This window comes from Psammomys obesus, unplaced genomic scaffold, assembly GCF_907164565.1.
Source record: "Psammomys obesus unplaced genomic scaffold, mPsaObe1.curated_primary_1811, whole genome shotgun sequence".
Taxonomy (NCBI): domain Eukaryota; kingdom Metazoa; phylum Chordata; class Mammalia; order Rodentia; family Muridae; genus Psammomys; species Psammomys obesus.
Genome location: NW_026590490.1, coordinates 200,755 through 213,091, shown reverse-complemented (window position 1 = coordinate 213,091; position 12,337 = coordinate 200,755). Strand labels below are relative to the sequence as shown.

The window sequence follows — 12,337 nt, the reverse complement described above, 5'->3', positions numbered from 1 at the left end:
CAGAGGCATAAAAATATATTTTTGGGTTTTTTCTAGTGTTTTCTTTCTATATACTTTTTCTCTTGAAAACTTATTTTGTTCAGCTTCCTGGCATAATTATTTTGTTCCTTTAAAATACCCAATTCATGTATATCATACAGACATTTGTTAACTACTTAAGGTTTGATTATAAAGAACAGACAAGTATGTTTTAAAAATTTAACTTAATCAACTGAAATATAATTTTCTTTTTAAGATAGGGTCTCATGTTGTCCATACTGGCCTGTAATTCCCTATGTAGTCAAGGATGACCTTGAACTCCTGATCTTCCTCTTCTCATCAACCCAGTGATGGGATCAAAGGTATGAGCTATTATGAGCAGCTAAGGTGGAATAAATTGACTTAAGGTCATTAAGTTCCTGGTACAAAGAAATGACAGACTTCTTGCTGTGTCTTTTCAAAACACCCTTCAGATGTTTAATGGGATAACCAGACAGTATCTCATTAAACATGATTTAACTGTCAAAACAGATCTTCTTTACGGAAACCTTGAAATAATAGAAAGATACACTCTTGTTATGGGTTATGTAATAAACATAGAGTATCCTCCACTTCCAGAGTTCAGAAAGTCTTCACATATATAAGTCAGAAATCCAAAGGGAGCAGACTTAACACATCTTGATAGAAATCCCAGTGAATGGCACAGAGGACAGAAAGCAGAGTGAATATATGCTATTGTTTGTTTATTTGAAATTCTGAGGATAGAACTGAGGATAGGTGCAAGTGACCTCAGCCACATTTCCAGACCAATAATATATGTCATATATATTTGCTGGTGTGATTTGCTTCATGAAAAGGAACTATCCCATATGGTATCTTCTCCTCAAGTGGTAGACACTCCTTTAATGAACTTGAACAGAATGTTGGTCAGTACATGAAAAATTCAAAGCCTTCCATTAAGTGAGCTAAGTGATTTTTAGCACTTACCTGAAGACTTCTAAAATCACTCACTACATTAAAAAGTGAAACAAATCTACAATAGGTACAAATTATATACATTTATTAATAATTTTAAATAACACTCTTGTATAAATTCTTTCATATATTCAAATCATACACAACTTTAGAAATGCATCATGAAGCCTAGTACAGCACACATAGGAGACATGTTTTTAGATTTTGGGTTAGGATTTAGTGACATAAATACAAGCTTAATTTTGTGAAACATTCCCTAATTGACTGGGCCGAAATTTAAGAGTACAGAGAGCTTGTGCCTAGCATTAAAAGTCGACTAGAAGTCATGTAGCTTTGGGTTAGCATGAATCTGAAGCTCTGGGCTCACTGACTCCAGGGCAGCTAAAGTTTCTGCGTATGCATAAGCAACAAGGAAGATCCTTGATACCTTTGGAAAAGTATCATTCAAACCACTGCCATTTTAATGATCCATACCTTTAGCCATGTGCTATTATTTGACTTCTTCAGATTGATCACTGTCTCCTTCCTGCTTCTCCCCATGGCATAGCCACTGGCTCAGGGTGAAAGAAAAAGACAAATTAACCTCCCATCACCTCCCCCAGCTCTGCACATGGACACCAAACTCATTTCAGCCCCTAAACCATTTGCTGTCAAAAGCAACAAGCTAAATTTTTTTTAATTTTTGTTTTGTTTTGTTTTGTCATGTGTGTGTGTGGTCACTAAGATTTCTGTTGACCTAACAATTCCACTGAATTCTTTTAACTTATTCTGAATATTTTGTCAGAGAGATTTCCTTATGAAATGAAGAAACCCAACTCCTATCCACATACTACTTCAAAATATAAGAATCTAGAGACAGTCATTAGAATTAATCTTACATTTACAAGCATGGAAAAACAAAACAAAATGGACCAGGGTAAATGATACATAATCAAGCTCCAACTGACTCTGTTCTAAAACACAATATCTTGATGATCAGATAACTCAAATTAACTAGTATGTCTGTGAGTATTGCTTTGATGATTAATGATTCTGGGAATATTGGGAGTAAAGAAAAGTGTTACCTTTTGGGATTTAGATAGTGTTGTTAAAAGAAATGTATCTTCCCAGCCCATGTCTGTCCTGTTGCCCTCTCTTAAAATCCAACTATCCCTGGGAAAAATGATGCACTGAGTCCATAAGACCTTCATATAAATAAGAGATTTCATTATCATTTTGCTTTCTCTGTAGTTGGAAAAACTGTAAATGAGAGCCCTGGGAAGCAATGTGGAGGATGGTGGTGATAAAGGAGGTCAAAGACATGCTTGACACTACCACATCTACCTAGCAGAAATGCACAGGTGTCATTCTTTATAGATAAAGCATGACCTATGGCTGATTATATAATGGATATGAACACACCTTCGTGTGAGTACTTAGGAATGTCCCAAAATTGTTTTAGTAATATACTTGTGAAATAAAAGTATGCAAAGACAATGTCTCTTCCAAAAAGAAAAAAAAAAAAAGGAAAAAAGAAAGAAATGCACAAGGCTTACTAAGATGAGCTAATGAAGATGCAAGCATCAGTTCATTCATACCAGTGATGATCATGTCTCAGTAAGGTTCATGTAGGTATTATATATTAAAAAGAACATTTTTTTTCAATCCTTAGACAAAAATTGTTCCAACACTAGGCTTTCCAGAGAACTCCTGGTGCTGGTTGGTGATGCCTCCAAAGGAATGAAAACCCTGCACTGTGTTTTGTTTTACACTGGTTTTCTACTCTACTTTCAAGGAGAGATCCCCTCATGGTTACCTTTAGAGTAGAATTATTTCTACAAGCAGAGCACTGGGGTCCCTAAAAATGTTGTTTAAAACACATTTAAGGCTATACTTTTCTTCATTGTGAAAAATCAAGAACATGACTTCGGAGCCATTAACAGGTACTTGGATAAACATTTGTGATTTAGTTTCTGTGTTAGCTCTTAAGATTTGTTTCAGGGAATCGCTATTAAACTGGAATCTTAACTATTTGACTTTAGCTCTTAAACTCATACAAACACTCCTTATTTATTTATTAAGTATCTGTTTAAAAACTGTTTGCTTTTATCTCCTTACCTTTATTCTTGGCAGAAGATGGAGTATTGGGGAGGCAATCACTGTGCACAATGCTTTGGAATTGTGTGATGTACAGTCAACACACAGTTGTGCTACAACTTCTAGGAAAAGTCTCACCACTCCCCTCCCCATTACAGGAATTCACCATTTTAATAAACAATAATTGGCAGCTTTTGCTTTCTCATCATGAATCCTGACTTTAGATTGAAATTATCCTGTGTTCTTTCCACAAAGTCCTTTGTAACTATGTGGCCCTAAAATTGTATCTGCGAGACAACCCTCCCCCTCACACACAGGGGAGTAAGCACACTGAAGAGCATACAGAGGGTCTATTAGAAGCATCCACAAATGGGAATCCTCATTCCAGTTTTCTAGGGCTCATGGCTAGTAGATTTATATGTTATCACCGAGCCAAATGTCTACTCAGTAGATGTAAGAATGATTCCAAGAATAATAATGATACACATTATATAATCCTGAATAATTTAACCTCTCTGTATCTCAGTTTCTTCATCTATAAAATGGGTACAAGACTACTTCCCAAGGAGGATATGGTGAGGCTCAAAGAACACACATGGAAAAGTGTTTTGTATATGACAGAGCAATAAAAATATTAATATATTCTGTAATTCTTGGGATTAAACCCATAGACTCAAATGCAATCAATCAGCTACATGTAAATAGTTTCAGTACAATGAAATATAATGTCTACTTTCATAAAGACAGCCAAATATGCAGAGCACCTTCAGGTTACCTACGGATCCTCTAGTCTACAGTCATCTCCAAACCCTGAGAAAAAGGTGGGGGTCTCCTACTGAGAATGACCAAAATTTATGTTTTTCTGTCTGAGGAAATTAAGCAAAGGAGTCTGAATTTCCTATGTCGTCTCTGTTTTCATTTTTCCTAACTACTTCATAGTCTGGACCAACTTTCTTGTCTCTCCTAATGTACAACCTGTGGATATATATATAACACATAAAAGCAGTAGTACTTGGCCTCAGGGAAAAATGGTATCGAAAGCAAGAACTAAATACACACCCAATCAGAGAGACCCTATGCCCAGACATGAAGAATAATGAACTCTAACACTGAGAAGCCAAACATACTTTATGATGTGTGGGTGATAGATTATGCCCAAATGTCAGAGGCCTGTACTTTGGAGGTTATGGGAGGCACATAAATACTTCATGGGCATAAAAAACAAAACAAAACAAACAAAACAAACAAACAAAACGAGGGACCCCAAGTGATGTGATGGCTTTTCTTTTTGAATTTAACATTTCTATCCTTTGGAAGACTGTCTTTTACATTCAGGAAAGAAGTCTTTTCCTGAGGATGTTTACAACAAACATTGTAAAACACAGTGTGGCTAATTTGGTGAGTCCGGAGAATGTAGCCTGTGTTCTAGCTTAACAATTGCAGCCTTCAAAATCTATTGCTTGAATCTATAGTAAGTCAAAGACATACGACTCTAGGTTGAGAGAGGAAAGATTAAAAACATTTGATCTTTTATAAATTTCAACAGTGTCCAAACAGGGACTAAAATGACTGATACTCACCAGAGTCCCAGCTTTAGCAAAATTGCTACCTATTTTACAGAATTTTAACCAATTTTCTATATCTTCTTTTTACAACACCATTAACAGCTGTACAGATAGAGTCTAGATGATAAAATAGGACATGATTTTTTACAAATAGATACAAGTACAATGTTGAGCAGATATGCTACATTAATTATGTACACCTTGTTTCTTTAAAGGCAGAAACCTCCCCTGAGGAGGTCCATCAACTTTCTGCTCTCTGGGTGCTGTGCCTGCCCTCACCACAGAAGCTTATCCTGTGCTTTAATCCCATCCTTGAAGGAGACTTTTGGGAGGAAAGCTCTTCTACAGATTCTCTTGGGACTTCTTTACCCTTAGTCTTTTTTACACACAATCAAGATTTTTTTTTTAACTGTGGTATAGCCTAGATACCAGCTTTTCCTCAGTTATATGTCTTAGTACAATAAAATAAGCTTAATCCCTGCCTCGCCTTTAAAAAATGTTTCCAAAATGGAGATGAAGTCTTCCACCAGCCTTTTTCCTCCAAATCATCATTCTGTCATGGCTGATGAGGTGAACACTTTCCCAGCAGTCTATTGAGAGGCCAGGTAGACTCAGGCCGCTCTGTGGGATTCAGCCTTTCCATGCACACATGTGGTTTGCTACAAAAATATACTTTACTTCAAGTCCTCAAGATGATGAGTGCTTCAGATCTTCATGGGAAATTAAGAGTAACACACAGGCTAAGCGCACTACAGTTTGTACCTGAACAGTTTATTCACACGACACCATTCTCAGCAAACTCTACCCAGATTCTGTGTGGCCAGAGGGCAGATGCTGTTTTAGTGAGCATGTGTCCTGACAATCCAGGAAAACTGCTCAGCTCCTCAGGCTTTGTAGTTATGAATGGGTGTTGTCAGGGTCAGTTGCCCATTGGGAGCCACTTCATTGCCATCATCCTCCAACAATCCTGACACATCTGCATTAGGGATGCTGTCATGGTAGCTGCTGAAACTGATATTGTCTTCTTTCAGCTCGATGGTCCAAAAGGGAGCATTGAGTTTCCGGTTTTGGTACTCTCGGTACATGTACACAGCTCCTACAAATCCCATTAGCAGCACTACCACAATGATGATGACTGTCAAAATGATGATGTTAAACTGGGTCCATGATACATCAGCGAGAGCTGAGGTGCTGTTCTCAGAAGAGCTTACTGAAAAGATAGTCTGTAGGGTTGTGAGGGCAAATGTACTATTTAAAACAGGGGTGGGCACTGATGTGCTCAAAGAAGCATTGGAAACCAAAATGGTAGAACCTTCAGGAGTTGGAACAATAACTTCTGAAAATAAAAACAGAGAATGAAATGTAAAAGACAAAATTATCTAGTTTTGAGAAACAATAAAAAATACACATGAGTGGAAGTTGATGTGGGATGTTGACATGGTACTCTGCTTAGGGTAATGCAAGTTAAAAATAATTTTAAAATAAATATAATGATAAGAAATGGTGTCTGGAAAACTCACTTATTACATTTTACATCCAGGTCTGTTCTTGAATGTGTATAACACACACTTAAACTTTCGAAAAATTCTAACATGGAAGTTTTCCATCCCATAAGCATGAATATTTCTGCAAAGGCAGTGTGTCACCACCGAGTTCTAAATCACATGATTAAAAATGACAATTATTTGACCTAAGATATATCCAATACATCTTAAGACCTTTCATGAAGGTAATTTTCCTCAAAGGAAGTATAAAAATCTATTCCGCCCCCCAAACAAAAAAAGAAATTGAAATGCTCAGAGTTCAAGTCAACCAAAAGAGAAAAGAGCTTTCCTTTAATTCTATAAGTAGAGTTCTTGCTTTGTGTGTTTTTGAACTATTCTATGGTAAAGGAACTACATTTTCGACCATTAATGACATCAAAGCTCAGTGGAAGGGTGAAAGGCTTTGGACTAGATTAGGATTGTATTACTACAAGTAAGTCTCTTAGAATTTTAGATTTTTCATCTGTTAAACACGAATAGTAATGTCTGCTTCACAGAGTTCTTGGAAAGACTTCAATGAACATTATGGGTACTTGATAAAATTATAATAAAAAATAGATATTACTATTCATCACCACACTCTTCTACATCAATTAATCTAAAAACAGCAAAGCTTGTATTTCTTCATGGTTAACAAAATCAGAGTCCTGTCTTCTTGGTACTTCTTGGTCTGGACAAAGTATGTCTCCCACATAGAAGAATGCTAAGTGACAGCATTTCTAGCTAGTGATGTGGGTCAATCTGATCACTGTAGTAGAATAATATCAAGAGTATGCCTGAAAGATTCCACAGGTCACAGACCACCTTGACTTCAGCTCAGTAATCAATGTGCATTAGAATATCAAGAAGTAGTTTATATAGAAAAAGGTTAACCCCTCTGTGGACTAATAATCCCTGGACATCCCTAGATCCTCCTGAACTCATAACTTAACCTTTCTTTATTCCTCACTGAACTCCACTTCTTGAAGCATTCTATCATATGAATGCCTTTTTCCTTTCAAAATCAAATGGAATATTAATAAGATTTCATCTACCACACACAGATCCATGTTAAATCAGTGTGAAGAGGCTAGAAAGAACTCCAGTTTCCCAGATGGAACTTCTAAGTAGACTTGACTATAGGTCCATCCCTGAATAGGTCTTTGATGATCACTGAAATGATGTGTCAAGAAGCAAAGAAAAAGAAATGATTGTACTTTCAATTATAACAGACAGACAGAAGAAGGGAAACATAAGGACACTTGGTCTCATTGTCACAACAGTTTGTCTTGGTGTTCACATTTCTGGAATTGACATTGGAGTATCAGGAGACAATCAGGAAGGGAAAAAATCCCTTAGGCAAACACCTATCAAAATTTATTTCCAGAAACTCCTCTGGAAGGACTGGAATGTTTACAAAGCTAATGGCAGCTGTCTTGAAACATTCAATGCTAGCCTTAGACAATATACATGTAATCTTAGTTGGAGTTTTACCTTGCTTGATGCAGTTTCTCTGAAGGTCTCGAACATAGCCTTCTAGGCAGTTCTCGCACCAGAACCCAGTGGTGTTATGAAGGCAGTTGATGCACTCACCACTCTCAGGCTTGCAAATCTTTGGAGTATTAGTTGGGTCCACATGGCCATGGCATTCACATGGTGTGCAGATGCTGTCAGAATTGTAATAGCCATTGTCACATTGATTGCAGTTCTGGCCTGTGTAACCATCTTTACACTGGACACATGTAGGCTCCAATTCACCAGATTCTAATAGAGTAATAGAATTAGAAAGAACATCAAAATAATTTAGTAATGCCTAGACCTACATTGAAAAATAGAAAACTATTTGCCCTCCAAAAGTTTTTTACAAATCCTCCCTGGTATCTTCCTCAAGAGATATACAGAATCAATAGTCTAGTTCATTAACTTTCAAGTATATTGAAGGAATGCTGAGCCTGTCCAGGGAGTCTACTGAGGTAGAGGGTAAAAGACATGTTTTCACCAGAAGTCTCAACAACTGTGATATATTGTAAATGTGTGTGTGTGTGTGTGTGTGTGTGTGTGTGTGTGCGCGCGCGTGCATGTGAACTTATCCACATAGGTAACAATATACATATGTATGTCAGTGGACAACTTGCTGGGATCTTTTCCATCTACCATGTGGGTCCTGGGAATCAAGTTCAGGTTGTCAGTTTTGCTAGCTTGTAATTTTATCCACTGAGCCATCTCACGGGTCCTTACATATGAGTTTTTCCTTCCTTCTTTCCTTCCTTCCTTCCTTCCTTCCTTCCTTCCTTCCTTCCTTCCTTCCTTCCTTCCTTCCTTCCTTCCCTTCCCTTCCCTTCCCTTTCCTTTCCTTCTTTCCTTTCCTTTGAGGAATGAGAGACTATACAAAATATAGTTTAAGCAAAACTTTTTCCATCCCTTCCCTCCCTAAATGTTGATACTCCTAGGCTTCTTTTTGTTTTCTGTAGTAAGCACTTTCTCTGCCACTGAGCTAAACCCCAAACCATTACTCAAAGACTGCTATGCTTGGTTTCTTTCACCTTTCACTCTATGCATGCTCCATGGGTGAGTTCATCCACTTGTATAAGTCAACTTGGAAAATGTGTATATCCAGTCCATTTCTCTATCTTAAATTACAAACTGCATATGATGCACAAATTGCCTGTATACCTGGGTCTATAAACATTTCAAGTTTAACACAGATGATTCTATTTAACATGTTCCCCATATTTTAGTGAATGGTCCCAACATCCATCTACTTGCCTAGATCCCAAGGCTAAGAACCAACTTTCAATTCTCCATCTCCTTCCTGCTTTTGAGCAGTTAGCAGTTCATTTCAGTGTTACATTAAAAGATTCTTAATCTACTGATCTGTCTCCATTCCATTGTTATGCTCCTGGTTAAGGTTGTCATCATTTTTTTTAACCTCTAGCACTCAACATTTTCTAAAGCTTCTTTTCTACAGTACATTCCTGCAGTCTCAATGATCTTCAAAGTGAATCTGAGTACATGTTCTGCCTCCCTAGAGGAGCCACTTCAATTCTGATGGCTTCGGACCAAATGAAAATTTAGTAGATTTTTCTACTGAAAATTATCTAAGACTTGCTTACTTTTCCTAGCTCTTCTCATTTTTCTTCACACTTCACCATCTACTTTATTTCAAGCTTGTCAGGTGGCTTAGGAGTACTCCCAAAGACTGCCTGCTTTCTTCTCTCTGAAATGTTATATATACTGTTTCCTTTACAAAAAGCACTCTCTTGCTTTCCTACCCCTTATCACCATGTAAATACAAACTGCAGGAATTAATTCAGGTATAACTTCTCAGAAGCCAAAAGATTGTACCTGATTTTCTGTTTGGGTTAGAATTACTCTATGCTCATCCATAACACAGAGCATCTAAGTCGTAATAATTAGATTAGTTGTGTATCTGACCCATTAAATTATAAGCTACTTGTGTTCCATCTTTACCTCCAATCTTTTTGTAGTGTCTTATACAGTATATGTTCAATAAATGTTTGCTATTTGCATAATTTCATCTGACATAGTGGAAACATACTGACTCATACCTAGATACCCTTTTCAAGTCTCCATAAAATTGATTTGAGCTTCTCAATTAGATTTGGTAAGTAATTTTTAATAGAAAATTGTAACTTAATTCTTAGAATTTACAAATTTATTAGCAGAATCATCTTGGTCTCTAAACACAGTATTTAATTATAGAAAGAATAATTTACAAGGGTCATAATGCTACAGCAAGGACCCTACCCCAGACTCTGTATAAAAAGTGAATGCCTTTGTCTATCTTATTAAGAGTTTCATTTAAGAAACAATTCATAATTTGTCACCCAAAGAATATAATTCAAGGGTTTTCAGGATAAGCCACAGAGTTGTGTAAGTAATAAACAAATTTAATTTAGCATTCTTAGTCCCAGTGGTCATGTGGAATCAAGTTAAGTCAATAAACTCAAGAACCTTATTGCAAACAAAGGACTTTAAACCAGAAATACTCGAATCACTTTGCATGGAAAAAACAGTGACAACTGAATTAATTCATATTTTTTGCAACAGAAAAATACTCAAAAAAGGCTTAGACTTCTTGTCTTTTAAGAAGCTTATAATCACAATGGTATCATATTTTAACTTTTATAGTTAACAAAAACTCATTTCAAAAAATTCCAGATGAAATAGATTGAAGAGCTAAAATCAAGGCTTGTGAAAGTATTTCATCTCTCTAATATTTATAACCTGAGGACCCAATGAGATGGTATTAAATATCTGCCTCCTGTTTTACTCCTTCCTTGTACTTTGCTTCTACTATACCTAGGAAGTTCTTTGTTCAGATCAGTGATTTTAACATTCCTGTTGTGCCTTTGTTCTTGTTTATTTGTTTTTACAGAGTGTCTCACAGTGTAGCCCAAGCTGGCCTTAATTGTGATTCTTCTGCCCCTTCCTCCCTACTGCTCACTGGGATAATGATTTTTGACCTGAAATGTCCTCCTTCTCATTGACACTCACAAGACTATCTCTTTCTGAAACTATTATATTACACCGCTAGTGTAGAATATTCCCCTTTGTGCTGGCTATTTTTATGCCAACTTGCCACATACGGAACTTCAATTGAGAAAATGCCTCCACTAGATGGGTCAATGGGCAAGACTGTGGGACATTTTCTTTATTGATGATTGATGTGGGAGGGCTTAGCTCACTGTGGATTGTGATACACCTGTTGGTTTTGGATGCTATGAAAAAGCAGGCTGAGAAAGACACCAGGAGCAAGCCAGTAAGCAACACTCTTCTATGACTTCTGCTTTGGTTCTTGCCCTGACTTTGCTCTGAGATATTACCTGAAAGTTTAAAATGAAATATATCCCTTTCCCCCAAATTGCTTTTGGTAGTGGTGGTTTAGCACAGCAGTAGAAATCCTAACTAACACAGCCTCTTAGTGAACTCATGTATAGACTGACTTACTACATTGATCTTATTTGTATGTTGTTTGTGCATTAGACACAATGATCTCTGAAAGTATCAAAATGAACTGGCTTAGTACATTCTATCCCTACAGGCACATGCATGCCTAATTGGATTGCTCATGTCCTAATTCAGTGTCTGGCTGTTATTTATCACCTCTAAATGGATATATTTCTAACTGTCCCAGTATTTACTTTTCATTTAAATGTAACCTGTCCCATAAAAACTTTTTCTGTATTTACCAGTAAAAAGTATAAGTCTCTCAAAGTGCTCCTGACTCCAGTTTTATATACCTAATTACTATTGCCCCTGAGTTATGGTTATCTCCCTTTCCACTCACCCAACATGTACTATTGGCATTAATAATTAATACTCTGGGACTAGAGAGCGAATGATTAAAAATATAGACATCATCTCTGCTCTTGTGCATCATACAGTGTATAAAAAAGGCATATAAGAATAAAAGATTTCAAGCATATTAGTTTTCACAGCAATTTTCTTTTCACAGAGAAATTCTACATTTTAAATTCATCAATGGAAGAGAATCTAGTCGGTCACTCAACTGAACAATTTTAAAGTGGGATCCTAAGTAAATCTCTGTGTTTAAAAAAATTACTCAAGATGAGCCAAGAACTTAAACAGCCAACGTTCTGATTTACAAATCCTATAAATGTCTTAAATGTTAAATTGTCACTAACAGAATGTCAATACGTATGCTTTGGAATTCTGTTATTACAGATGTAAATTTAGATAATACACAATTTCCATATTCCTGACTCATGATGATAGTCCTAACTTATTCTAAATATTTAATGTATAATGTATTAATATATAATATTAATATATTCTTTTTATATAATATACTTAAAATTATATATTATAATTTTATACTTAATTTATAATTATATACTTAAAATTATATTATAAAATATAAAGTGAATATATAAAGTACATATTATATAACATATAATATATACTTTATACACACAGTGATAATTAACAATATATGCTATATGAAAATATCATCCTTTTTAGGAAAAATAAGGGAAAAAATTTAGTCCCAGGGACAATGCACCATATCCATAACTGTGTGTTTTCTTCTCTATGACACTGAATACTCCTTTGGAACAAACCCATATTTTAGTTTTTAGACTTTTGCATTCCTTGTCTATCATAATAACAAGAATGTACTAAGTGCTTAATTACTATTTGTGAAATAGATCAAAATTTTTTTTTCAGAGCTTCCTA

General features: G+C 36.0%; 1 protein-coding gene across 2 annotated transcripts in view; it reads right to left on the bottom strand.

The window, feature by feature from the left end:
- Nucleotides 1–1,022: 1,022 nt before the first annotated feature.
- Nucleotides 1,023–12,337, bottom strand: part of Megf9 (multiple EGF like domains 9) — a 124,901-nt gene continuing 113,586 nt past the window's right edge. Inside the window, exons 5-6 of one of the 2 annotated variants that reach the window (XM_055607539.1) lie at nt 7,613–7,882; nt 1,023–5,931 (exon numbers count right to left, since the gene is read on the bottom strand). In XM_055607539.1, coding sequence (XP_055463514.1) covers nt 5,480–5,931; nt 7,613–7,882 — 722 coding nt within the window. In that variant the 3' untranslated portion in view covers nt 1,023–5,479. The remainder of the gene's footprint in view (nt 5,932–7,612; nt 7,883–12,337) is intronic. The other variant, XM_055607540.1, reaches the window with a different exon arrangement.